This window comes from Parus major, chromosome 14 (genome assembly GCF_001522545.3).
Source record: "Parus major isolate Abel chromosome 14, Parus_major1.1, whole genome shotgun sequence".
Classification (NCBI taxonomy): Eukaryota; Metazoa; Chordata; class Aves; order Passeriformes; family Paridae; genus Parus; species Parus major.
Genome location: NC_031783.1, coordinates 1,069,567 through 1,082,180, shown reverse-complemented (window position 1 = coordinate 1,082,180; position 12,614 = coordinate 1,069,567). Strand labels below are relative to the sequence as shown.

The window sequence follows — 12,614 nt, the reverse complement described above, 5'->3', positions numbered from 1 at the left end:
CTGCTCCTCTGTGAGGTTTTGCTCAGAGTGATGGGAACTGAGCTGCAGCTCTGAAACCGTGGGTGGAACAAGGGAAATGCCCCCTGGAGCAGCTGGGCTGACAGGGATGGACAGATGTGTCTCTGGACAGCAAATGGGTGGGCTCACAATGCATCTGCCAAGCTTGTTCTTCACTGTGAGGGACCATTTTGGGGTGCCCAGGCTCTCAGGAAAAGGAAAGTCCCAGAGGGCTGGTACCTCCCCCATGTCCTGGTCACTTCCAGGGACGAGAGCATGAGAGAAGGCAGTTTCAGGGAAAGAAGCAATTTGGGGCATGCTCTCAAGGAGTATTCTTCATGTCTGACCTTGTCTGGGATCCCCATTCACTTAAGACTTGGACTTGATGGTACTTGTGGGTCCCTTCCAAATCAGAATATTCTGTGAAATCTGGGACAGTGGCAGAGGAGGGACCAGACCAAAAGCCTAATCCCTGCTCATCTCTTCCTCTTCCAAAGGGAGTGGGCAAAGAGACCCCTAGCAGAGGTCTGGAAAGGTTTGATACCCTCATTTTACAGACCACTCTCCAATATTTCCCACATTTCCTACTATGGAGGTAAACCCTTTGATGAAGGGTCTCCTACCCTCACCAAGTTTGGCCTCCATTTGTATCACATCTGTAATCCCAGTGGAGAGGAGACTGCTACCACATGGCCAGACAGTGGAGAGCTGAGCTAGCCAAGGACACAATGTCCCCAGGATATTGTCTCTGCCTCTGGAACTGCAACCGTGTCCTCTTGGAGGCATCTGCAATGTGGCTCAGCCCAGCCAAACACAGGATGGTCTCCAACACCACCCTCGCCCCTGCAGCCTTGGGTACCTTCTTGATGTTGGCCAGAATGCTGTGGCCATCCACAAAGGCATCCCCCGATGTGATGCTCTCGTCACCCGTCAGCATCTTGAAGGTGGTGGTTTTGCCCGCTCCGTTGAAGCCAAGGAGACCAAAGCATTCCCCTTTGCTGACTGCCAAGGAGATCCTGTCCACTGCCAGCAGGGACTCCCGGCTGTCATAGACCTGGAGGAGAGCACACACGTGTCACGCTCGATGGCACGGCAAGGCAGGCCCGAGGACACGGCTCAGATGGCAGCAGGATGCTCAGGTCGTGTCACCTCACCTTGGTGAGCTCCTTGATGACCAGAGGACTGCTGAGAGATGACAGCAGTTCTGGTGGTGACTCCAAAACCTTCTTCCTCTCATCTGCCACGTCCCTGTCCTCTGGCAGCACAGACACCCTGTTCAGCAGGGCCACCTGAACACAGGGGAAGACACACTCTGTGACACCTGGCTGCTGGGTTCCTCCAGTGTCCCCAGCCCTGGCAGGATACAGCCCTTCCATCAGCCACCTCTGGGGATATCTCACTCCCTTTGCCAATCCACACACTTAACAGGACTGGCTGCTCCAAGAATGTTCCCTGGGAAGATGATTTAGGGGATGAGGGCCCATCTCCAGCTCACAGGGACTCCTGGGCTGGGCTTAGAGGGCACAGCTCCCTCCCACGTGCTTCACTCACCCATTTCCGCCGCCTGCAGATGCCACAGGCCAGAGTTTTCAGTCTCCAGAGGAGGTTTGTCTCAATGAGGAAGAGGAGGAAGAGGAAGGAGAAACCCTGGACAGCCAAGGAGGTCAGGTACCGCCCGATCCCAGGGGTCTCCCAGGAAAAGTAATTCATTTGGTAACTGATATCTGAAGAAAGATGGAAAAAAATCAACTCCTGTATTAATCCACAATTTGAGGAGAGGCAGATAAACTCCAGAGGAAGCTGTGAAGCCAAAGCTTTGCCAGGCTCATCTCCATCCCACTCTGGCTCCCTGCCCAATGCTTCCCACGAGAGGATATGGGTCTGGAGGGGATCTGGCAGAAGATGCCCAGTGGAGGCAGGCAGAGGACACCAGTCTTGGGATTGGGATTTCTTTACTCATCTGTGAAACTTCCCCTAGCCCACATTTTCCTCCAAATCATGAGTAAGGTGATCCAGTTAAGGAACTTTTTCCTATGTATGTCCTAATACACTGCCCAGTTTTTGCTCTAAAATGGTACCTGCAGCTACTGCCCAGGCAGAGGCCCCATGATACTGCCCAGTTCCTCCATCCACCCCACACAACCCCCCAGGGATGCTGTGGGGGTTGGCCAGGTGAGGATGTAGAGACTCACTGAAGGCCTTGCAGATGAAGATGGCTTCAACAGAGGAGGTGCAGAACTGAATGAACTCGTAGTTCTGGTAGAAGTCACTGATGCACTGACCCAAGCAGTAATTGGGTAAGACAAGAAAAACTTTATCCAAGGTTTTGGAGAGGTCCACCAAGCCCAGCTCTGAGAGAAAACAGGTGGATCAATGGATTAGAGACTGCTGGTTTGGGAGAAAAAACCCTGATACCGCCAGGTTTAGAGGGAAAACAAACATATTTTATCACATTTAATGGGTAGGAATGGACTGTTGTAGGGTTTTATGGCTGTTGTGGGAACAGCCCTGGGGTGAGAGAGCCCACCTGGGGTCTGGACCTTGTTGGTGATGGCTGGGCAGGTACAGAGGGCAGTGACCCACCTGGGATGCTCATGATGGTGACGGCGAGGAAGGTGGCGGTGCCGGAGAGGATGTTGAAGATGGTGAGACGGGTGTAGGCTGTGGCTGCCACTGAGAAGAAGAAGCTGAGGAGGTACATGAGGGGGATGATGGCCCAGCCATAAAGGAGGAAGATCAGCATCACATCAACGAGGTGACTGTCTTGGGTGAAGGCTTGCACATTGAAGGCTTGGAATATCACCTGGGGCAAAGCAATGTGGGGAAAAGGCACATTTGGCTTGACCTCAGGTGATGGTTCCTTGTCCCAATGGCCCAGGGTGACATCAGCACTGCACTGACCCAGACAACCCCTCATGGATGGGTCTTACCAGTAGCCCACAGCTGTCCCCAGGGGAGGCCCCTTCTGCAGACTGGGATGCAGAAGGGCAGATCTGGGGAATTCATCTCTAAGATCCCACAGATTTGACATTTTCTAGTCCCAACAGCAAAGTGTTCAGCTGCCAGAGGAAACTGCATGGACATGCTGGGCATGGTCCAGCTCCCAGCAGGACCAAGGGACAGCTTTCTTGTCCACACATCCCACACACATCCCAGAGGAGCAGCACCCAGCACTCTCACCAATGGGGATGGCATTGGGTTGCCAGGGGTGACTCACCAACATCAGAGCACAAGGGATGAGGAAGTTGATGATGTCCCAGAGCAGGGCAGAAAGCCAGAAGTTGACCACATAAACGCCACTGACGAACTGGACGTGCTTGGCCTTGATGGCGCGCTCGCTGACCAGGAGCAGCGCAAAGGTGCTGGCGAGTGAGGCCATCCCATACAGCAGGTTGATGGCAATTGCAAAGCCAGTCTGGCCTCTGTGGGGGCAGGGGGACATGTTAGGGCAGGGGCACCTCAGCAATCCAGTGCCAAGGCTGCACAAGGACAGCATAGAATCACAGAACAGTCTCAGATGAGATCCACAGGGATCATCACCAGTCTGACCCCTGGCCCTGCACAGACATCCCAACAATCACACCCTGGGCATCCCTGGCAGCGCTGTCCAAACACTCCTGGACTGTTTGCCAGGCTCATCTCCATCCCATCTGGCAGCCTCAAGGCCGTGCCCATTCCCTGGGGAACCAGTGCCCCACAACCCTCTGGGGGAAGAACCTTTTCTTGATTTCAAGCCTAACCCTCCCCTGACACAGCTTCAGCCATTCCTTTGTGTCCTGTGTCTGGTCACAGAGCAGAGATCAGCACCTCTTGAGGAAGCTGCCCCTCTTGAGGAAGCTGTGGCCAGCACATCCACACTGGGCTTCTTGAAGAGACTACACTGTGCCAACATGCTGAAGAAACACTGAAGGGAGACAAAAAGACACAGCCCACCCTGCACACCACAAACCTACACCCAGACTTGGTGAGGTCCCAGACATGGCCCCTCTGGTCTAGGTGAGGTTCAGAGGCCCTGGATGTGGGATTTTGTGAAGACCATGGCCACATGGCCTCCCCTACTATGAGTACCCAGGAAAAACCCCAGCCAGTATCTGGAGGGGAACAGCCAACCTCTGAGATGTGCATGTGGTGACATGACTGCCAGGCTCAGCAGGGAAGTCATCTCCACAGCTTTGCTCCCCTGATCTCCTGAGCACAATCACAGCTATATTTGGGTCTGAAAAGCTCCAGCCTGGCTTCTCCACCTACCCCAGCACAACCAAGCCAACCAGCACCCATGGGAGCTCTGAGCCCTAGCAGGAAAGTGAACCTCTGCCATCATCACACATACTCCATGAGCTGGTCCTTGGCCTTCTCGGTGATGTTGCGGGGCTGGGGGTAGTTGGTGACGGTGATGGAGGCGTTGGGGCCTGCCAGCACCCTGAGGATGGCGCTGTCAGCCAGCATGAGGGCGGTGGCTGGGGAGTGGTAGGCCTGGTTGTTGAAGAGCGCCGTGACCAGCGTGTGGTTCCCCACGCCCTCGAAGGAGGCGGCTGCAATGTAGTGCTCGTTGAAGGCTCCTCCTTCCTCGGAGGCCCGGGAGATGAGGTACTCCTCCAGCCCACCTGCCAAACACCACCGCTGTTACAGACAGCTCCATCACACCAGAGCTAACTGAGGCCAACTGGAACAGAGCCCAGGCAGACTCAGCCCTGGTGGGCCCCTAGTCCTGATCACAGAAACACAGATCCATAGAATCCCCTGGGAAGGACCCACAAGGATCATGGTAGTTCAACTCCTGGCCCTGCACAGGACACCCCAACAACCTCACCCTGTGCCTGAAAGCATTGTCCAAAGCTCCTTGAGCTCTGGGAGCCTTGGGGCTGTGACCATTCCCTAGGGAGCCCGTTCCAGTTAATGGGACATAACTGGAATCAAATGGGGTTATGAAGGCAGCTCTGCTCAGGTGAAGAGAGGTCCTGCCAATGATGCTGCGCTCCCATGCAGGAAAGAAAGGATCAGCTATGCCGCAGCTGGGACCTAAACCACCCACACCAGTGCTCCCTGGGCACCCTACTGGGCACCACCTGCCCCACGGGTGCTCCCAGAGCCTCACCCAGCACCTCCAGTGGCGACTGACGCTGGGCATCCAGCAGCTCCGTGTACTCCTCCGCCAGCCTCTGCGGCAGCCCCGCGGTGCCCGACACCGAGAAAGGCACGATGGTCTGGCCGTAGGGCTCCAGCGTCAGCCGCAGCGAGGACGAGTCCCGTGGGCCCGGGAAGGTCTTGGCCACCACGAGGGCAAAGGCAGTGAAGATCAGCGGCACAAGGAACTGTGCTGCCACCATCTTCCAGTTGCGCCAGCTGTACATGGCGCGCTTCATGAACATGGCGTAGAACTGCTGGCAGCACAGGTAGAACTGCGAGGGGAGAGGCCAGGTCATGGTCAGCCCTGCCAGCTGCAGACACATCACCCCTCGCAGCTGATGTGGAAGATGACCCCAAACCACCCCCATCCTGTATGCCAGCCTGCAGCAGAGCCTGCTCTCCAACTAAGCCTATAAAGGGATTAGCAGGGCAGCTGCCCAACTCCAGCACATCCAACTCCAGGGCTTCTGAAGGAGTCACACTCACTTTGAGATCTCAGATGTTAAAAGCAGCTTTAGCCATGACCTTTACCTTCCTCCACCTCCCAGCAGCTGAGGCTCCCAAACAGGATTACTGCAGGGCAGCTGTCAGCCAGAGCAACCGGCTGAGAAACCTGTGAGTGCCCAGCCCCTGCAAACACCTTTTGTGCTTTTCAAACCCAGCAACATCCTTCTCCCCCTCTGCCTGTGAAACGTGCCCTTGAGGAGACAAGAGATATTGATCACAGGCACCGAGGCAGTGGGGCATGAAGGGCTGCCAGGGAACTGGAACATGAGCCTAGCGAGGGAAGGAAGATGGATTTTCTCACCTTCCTTCTGAAAAACCCCCATGATGGAACAACAGCAGGTAGAAAACCACATTAGATCACCTTGAAGAGCAACTCAGACTCCCAGTTTAACATGAAGAGGGTGGAAGTGACCAACCCTACCACCCCTAAAAATCATTTGTCCTAATGATGCAGATTCCAGCTCCATCTTTCAGTTTGATGTTCCAAACCACATGCAACAAGAGCAACCATGGGGGAGGCTCCACCTGGTAACCCTAATTCACCCCCCCCTTTTCACATAATCCCTCCCCATTCCTGCTGCTCTGAGCCCCCAGCACTCACCCCAGTGTTGAGCTTGATGCTGGAGCAGTCCTCGGTGATGAGCGCCCCGCTGTCATCCGTCATGTCCGTCATGCCACTCAGGCTGCTGGAGTCATCCATGGCCCAGTCGTTGGAGCGTCTCTCATGCTGGTACTGCAGAGCAGGCAGCTGGATGGCCTGGATATCCATGCTGGAGTCCACGAGCTTCCCAACCCTGTGCCAGGAGGGAAAGTAGGTGATGAAACAGAGATCCAGGCTGGATACAGCTGTTCTGAGCTGGGGAAGCCAAAGCCAAGAGACCAAAGCAAACAAGTGCCCCAGAGAGCTGTGCTGGACATCACCAAAGCACACTGGTCACCTCTCCACCTACCTGAGGAACACCTCCTCCATGGTGGTGACTGAGGCACCATAGCTGGCGATGCCCAGCTCCTCCCGCCGCTGCTCCAGCTCTGTGAACAGAGCCTCAAACCTGAGCAGAGAAGGGAGATGTCAGACACCAACACTCATGGGAGGGGGCACTCATGGGTAAAGACCCTCTGGGAATCAGTCCTGCATCCAACCCCAGGGTGACCTGTGGCATTGAACCCACCCCTGTCCCCAAGGACAGATTTTGGGCTCCACTGGCTGCTTGTTCTTGCCTCAGCTACCACAGATCACAGAATCATGGAAACACAAAAGAGTTTGAAATGGACCTTCCTGACCATCTCATTCCACCCCCTGCCATGGCAGGGACACTTTCCACTATCCCAGGCTTCTCCAAACCACATCCTGGCCTTGGACACTTCCAGGGATCCAGGGACAGCCACAGCTTCTCTGGGCACCCTGTGCCAGGGCCTGCCCACCCTGCCAGGGAACAATTCCTTCCCAATATCCCATCCATCCCTGCCCTCTGGCACTGGGAAGCCATTCCCTGTGTCCTGTGACTCCAGGCCCTTGTCCCAAGTCCCTCTGCAGCTCTCCTGGAGCCCCTTCAGGCCCTGGAAGGGGCTCTGAGGTGTCCCTGGAGCCTTCTCCTCTCCAGGTGAGCACCCCCAGCTCTCCCAGCCTGGCTCCAGAGCAGAGAGGCTCCAGCCCTTGGAGCATCTCTGTGGCCCTCTGGAATATCTCCAGGAGCTCCATGTCCTCCTGCTGGTGCCTCCAGACTGGGAAGGAGCACTGCAGGAGGGGTCTCATGAGAACAGAGCAGATGGAGACAATCAGCTCCCCTGACCTCCTGGGACCATAGATCTGATTTCAGAGCCAGAACATCCTGCCTCATCTGTGCCACCCTCAGCACTACAGAGGAACTGAATCCCGTTTTCCATGACCAGCGCTGATGCAGGGAGCAGCTCCCTTTTCCAGCAAGCCTGTGAGGCTGTGTGTGAAGACAAGGGGACCCCCCAGGGAGGGGCAGCAGAGGACAATGCCATTACCTGTGTGTGCTCTCCTTGGGCAGGATGAAGGACAGCTCTGCCCCAGCATTGCTCTCCATGGTGGCGTTGGGCACGTACTGGCAGATGAGGCGGGAGATCTCCCCCAGGCTGCAGTAGGGCTCCTTCACCATCACCATGTGATATCCTGCCCCTGGGGGGAGCCACGAGAAGGGAGAGGAGGGTCAATCCCAGCCCAACCTGGGGAGGGGGCTGGAACAGAGAGGGATGCACAGGCACTGTTTTGCACCAGACATGATGCAAGATGTGGGGATGTGCCTCAGGAGAGGCTGAACAGCAGGATGAACAGCAACCTGCCATCAGGCAAGGAGCAAGAGATCCCCTCCCTGCTCTCTATCCCCCTCCTGCTCCTCCCTGGCCAGGAGAAGACCTGGAGCACAGCCTGCTGCTGCTCCCGTACCGTATTTGCGCTTGAGGAAGAGCGAGGAGCCGCAGCACTGCAGCTCGCCCTTGGCCATGATGGCGATGCGGTCCCCCAGCAGGTCTGCCTCATCCATGAAGTGAGTGGTCAGCAGGATGGTTCTGTTGCTCCTCTGCTGCTGCAGGAGGTCCCACGTGGCTCTGCGAGAGGCTGGGTCCATCCCTGACGTTGGCTCATCCAGCATCACCACCTGCACGCAGGAGACAGGTGCAGGTGAGAAAGGGCTGGGAGAGGCCCAGCAGCACAGGAGACACCTCAGGGCCAAGGAGGAGCCTTGACCTCACAGCAATGATCTTGGGGAGCAGCTATGGGACAGCAGAGCCTCAGGGCACAGCCCTCATAGTGGGGGCGCTCCTGCCTGTTCCCCGCTGTCCCTGCTTCTCCCACTGGCTCACCACAGATGAGGAACAGCCTCAGAGCCACCCCCAGGACCTGCACTGGCCCCAGGTGTGAGGTGAGCCCACCAAAGCCACCTACCTTGGAGTCCCCGATGAGGGCGATGCCGATGGACAGCTTGCGCTTCATGCCCCCGGAGAGAGCCTTGGTCAGGGAGCGGCGCTTGTCCTCCAGGTTGAGGATCCTCAGGATGTGGTTGATCTCCTCAGGACACTTGGAGGGTGGGTATCCTTTCAGCTGCCAGGCAGGGGAAGGGAGGGATGAGCACACCTGCAGGGCTGCCAAATCCCACCCCACTCCCTCCTCCACACACAAACAGGAAAGTGGGGAAGCAGAGGTGGACTCCTGCCCACCCCTGCAGGAACTGGCACAGCTGGCCGGGGTGGTTCCATGGAGCTGTGCTGAGACCCTCCACTCCTCCACCAGCCTGCAGATGAGGTGGGAAGAGGATGCAAGGGCTGTTCTGCTCATCATGGAATCATGGAATGGTTTGGGTTGGAAGGCTCCTTTAAGATCATCCAGGCCAACTGCCCTGCCATGGGCAGGGACACCTTCCACTACCCCAGGTTGCTCCAAGACCTGTCCAACCTGGCCTTGGACACTTCCAGGGATGCAGGGGCAGCCACAGCTTCTCTGGGCACCCTGTGCCAGGGCCTCCCCACCCTCACAGGTAAGAATTTCTTTTGTATATCCCATTTAACCCTGCCCTCTCTCAGTGGGAAACCATTCGCTGTTGTCTTGTCATTCAAGGCCCTTGTCCAAAATCCCTCTCCTGGAAGCCCTTTAGTCACTGCAAGGCGCTCCAAGGTCACCCTGGACTCTTCTCATCTCCAGGTGAACACCTCCAACTCTCCCAGCCTGGCTCTAGAGCAGAGGTGTTCCACCCTCTGATCATTTTTGGACCCACTTGATAGATCTGACCACACTTCCCCACCTCCAGGAGCCCAGGTACCTCCCCCAGGGCTGCCCCCCTGCTCAGTGCCAGGCTCACCCCTGCATAGAAGTGGAGGTGCTCTTCCACTGTCATGTTGTCGAAGAGGACGTCGTGCTGGGGACACAGCCCCAGGCTGCGGCGGATCAGGACCATGTCCTGGGAGATCTCGTAGCCGTTGATGTAGGCCTGCCCGCCCGTCGGGGAGTGCAGACCTGTGGGGAGCAGCAGCTCAGGGTGACCCCAGTGGCAAAGAGCCAGTTGAAATGTGGAGGGTCCTGATGAGCATTCCCCCCCCCCCCGCCAGCTTTCTGCCAAAAACCAGAGCAAGTCTGGCTCGTGCTCAGGCTGGGGTACAGCAGCTTCCAGGATGGGCTGCAGGGCACCCACAGGCGGGAACTGGGCCCGCCACTGCAAAAAGGAGAGCAACAGGCAGGTCAAACATGGTTCTGAGCTGTGCAGAGAGCCAGGCAGGGCCAGGGCAGAGCTCCAGCAAAGTCCCATGAGCCCCCTGAGTTGCCAGAAGCAGTTCAGAGCAATGGAGAACAGAAAAGGACCATCAAAGGTCACTGTCCATCGTGCCAAAATAGGTACCCTGGAGCCCAGCAGCTCAAGAATGACAAACACCAGTTCTGCTTTGTCATGGCAGAGATACAATCTACAGAGAGCTCTACAGAGAGCAATCCTACAGCAGGTCCAGTCTCTTCTCACTGCTCTCCAGCACGAAACCTGGCTGTCATTTCACCCAGTGGCTGATTCCACTCTTGTGGAAGGCTGAGCTCCCCCATGCTCCTTCCACCTCCCTCTCACTACCCTGGCACTCCTGGCCAATAGCTCAGCAAACTGAAGATGCTCCAAGGAAGATCCCTCCCCACCCTTAGAGGCAGGGTCTGGCTCTTCTCTGAGGGTCAAGCCATTGGATCCTGTAGCAGAATGCTGCATACCTGTGAGCATGGACAGAGTGGTGGTCTTCCCAGCACCGTTGTGTCCCAAGAGGACAGTGATCTGCCCTTCGTACATGTTCACTGTCAGGTCCTTCACTGCCTCTTTTGTCTTGTTTCCCACTTTGAAGACCTGTGGAGATCCCATCCATGAGCTGGTGCTGCACTTGAGGGAAGTGCTTCAGCTCCACACAGCAGGCAAAGCCCAGGGTGCTCACAGGGTGTTAGCAGTAGGCAACAGGTCTAATTCAGGTTCAACTCAGATGTCAACAGGCTAAATACAGATGTCACTGCACATCTACATACCCAGCACTTCATTCCACCACAAAATGCAGCCAGGTCTGGGGAAGAGCCATACCCAGCCCTAGGGCAGCACAAGGATACAGAAGGCTTGAATAACAAAACACCAACATTATTGTGTGTTTGTGCCCTGCTGGTCAGTCAGTACCTTGGATAGGTGCTTTATTTTGATGCCTGACACAAGGTCAGCTGGTTCCTCCTCAATGTACTGACTCTTCAAGGCTTTCTCAGGGTCCTCCTCCTCCTCTTTCTCTTTCCCCACAACAGTCCTGGGCCGCCCACACCAGTACGAGGGCTGATGGAGGAAGGGAGAGACAGAAATCAGGCACAGGCAGAGCCCATCCTCTTCCCAGCCTTGGCCACCCTTCTCCTTGCTCAGACACCTCCCAAAGACCTCCCAGACTGCTCTCCTTGGCCTGGGAATTACCAACCAGAACATCTTCAGCAGGCAGGGCTGACATGATGGAACAGCTCCTCCTGCCTTCCCCCACCTCTCCCTTACAGCAACTGTCTGGGGTTACACACCAGCTTTTCCCCATCTTTATCTCCATGGAAAAATGCCACTGAGAAGTAAAATCACTCAGGCAGAATCATCCTGCCCAGGGAGCCCATGGATGATCACCCCTCTTAAACCCCTGTGAAACACTAAACACAGCCTGGGGTCAAGCAGCTGCAGTGACAGCCCCTTTTTTTTGACCTGGCCCTCTAGGAATGAAACTAAGGGTTTGGGACCTTAAATTCCTGTGGGAATAATAATTCAGTAACTCCTGGATGCAAAATCAGCTTTTGTCAATGGCCACATCTCTGTTTCCCTGGTCTGACTGCAAGAGTGAGATGCTGGAGTGAATCCACTCTGGGATGAGGAATTTGGAAGGGAGAAGGAAAAGCCCCTCTATCAAATAACAAAGGATCCATCTCCAGTATCCAAATAGAACATATCCTCTCTGCAGCCATGGAGCCACAGTGCCCACTGCAGCTGCAGCTGCTGAGGGTGATGCCAAGTGTTTGGCTTGGCAGAGTGAGGGAGGCTCAGCTGATGGGGTGACAGCTGTCACCCACCCCCTGGCACGTGGTGGCTGGCAGTGGGACACAGGTCACCCATGCCTGCCTGCATGGCAGTGCTCAGGGGTGTCAAATAGCTGGATCTGCTTGCTCCCACCTGGAGTTTCTCTCCAATGCCTTTGTTTGGACCTGGAGACATTTAAGAACACCCTGCAGAAAGTGCTGGCAGAGAGATTCAAAGCCAAGACAACCTTCATCCACAGTAAAAACCTACAGCTGCATCAGCCTTTAGTAAGGACATGCTGCAGACCCCATGATTTTGGAGGCCAGATGGTGCCACCCTCGCCCATCAGACTGGCCAGCTGCATGGCACAGAAGTGGGGACTGTCCCAAGTGATGCCCCTCAAGCTCAGGGAAGGGGTGTAAGCAGTGCTCACCGTGAGGAAGAAGTACCAGGGCTGTGGCACACCGTACTCCCCAGGGAACACGGCCTCCACGTACCAGGCCACCACACCATAGAGCACCGAGTCCAGGAGCAGCATCCCCAGCACCTGGGCCAAGGTGAAGTTGTCATCCACACTGATGGGCTTCATGAGGTCCCTCCACTGGATGCCAGTCCCTGCAAGGCACACAGGACACTACTACCCCTGTATCCCCAGGAAGTCCATCTTCTCCAGCACTGGCAGAGAGCAGCCCCTCTGCCAGCTCACTGCTCCGTAACCAGGAGCACTGCACAGCTCTATAACCCTCTGCAGATGGAGGGGAAAGAGGCACTGACACCTTGAGGCTCCCCACCCCACCATGCTCCCTCCATGCCATTTTCTGCCACTGCCTGGGAAGAAACAATCCCTTCTCCAGCATCACCCCTCCATAACTACAGCCACCAAGCCACTGGCATGTCTAGTAAATGCATGGCTCTGCTGGAGCCAACACCAGACTCTTTTAAATTAAAGAAATTAAAGATACATATTGTACAGGAGGA

At 56.0% G+C, this 12,614-nt stretch overlaps 1 protein-coding gene across 2 annotated transcripts in view; it reads right to left on the bottom strand.

Moving 5' to 3' along the window:
* Nucleotides 1-12,614, bottom strand: part of ABCA3 (ATP binding cassette subfamily A member 3) — a 28,575-nt gene that overhangs the window by 5,145 nt on the left and 10,816 nt on the right. For both annotated transcript variants that reach the window (XM_015643206.3, XM_015643205.2), the window contains 17 exons: nucleotides 12,070-12,251; nucleotides 10,779-10,925; nucleotides 10,334-10,463; nucleotides 9,450-9,604; nucleotides 8,540-8,695; nucleotides 8,042-8,252; nucleotides 7,624-7,774; nucleotides 6,582-6,680; nucleotides 6,233-6,425; nucleotides 5,093-5,396; nucleotides 4,328-4,601; nucleotides 3,215-3,419; nucleotides 2,581-2,800; nucleotides 2,190-2,348; nucleotides 1,549-1,721; nucleotides 1,152-1,286; nucleotides 857-1,051 (listed from right to left, as the gene is read on the bottom strand). In XM_015643206.3, the coding sequence (XP_015498692.1) occupies nucleotides 857-1,051; nucleotides 1,152-1,286; nucleotides 1,549-1,721; nucleotides 2,190-2,348; nucleotides 2,581-2,800; nucleotides 3,215-3,419; nucleotides 4,328-4,601; nucleotides 5,093-5,396; nucleotides 6,233-6,425; nucleotides 6,582-6,680; nucleotides 7,624-7,774; nucleotides 8,042-8,252; nucleotides 8,540-8,695; nucleotides 9,450-9,604; nucleotides 10,334-10,463; nucleotides 10,779-10,925; nucleotides 12,070-12,251 (3,089 nt within the window). The remainder of the gene's footprint in view (nucleotides 1-856; nucleotides 1,052-1,151; nucleotides 1,287-1,548; nucleotides 1,722-2,189; nucleotides 2,349-2,580; nucleotides 2,801-3,214; nucleotides 3,420-4,327; nucleotides 4,602-5,092; nucleotides 5,397-6,232; nucleotides 6,426-6,581; nucleotides 6,681-7,623; nucleotides 7,775-8,041; nucleotides 8,253-8,539; nucleotides 8,696-9,449; nucleotides 9,605-10,333; nucleotides 10,464-10,778; nucleotides 10,926-12,069; nucleotides 12,252-12,614) is intronic.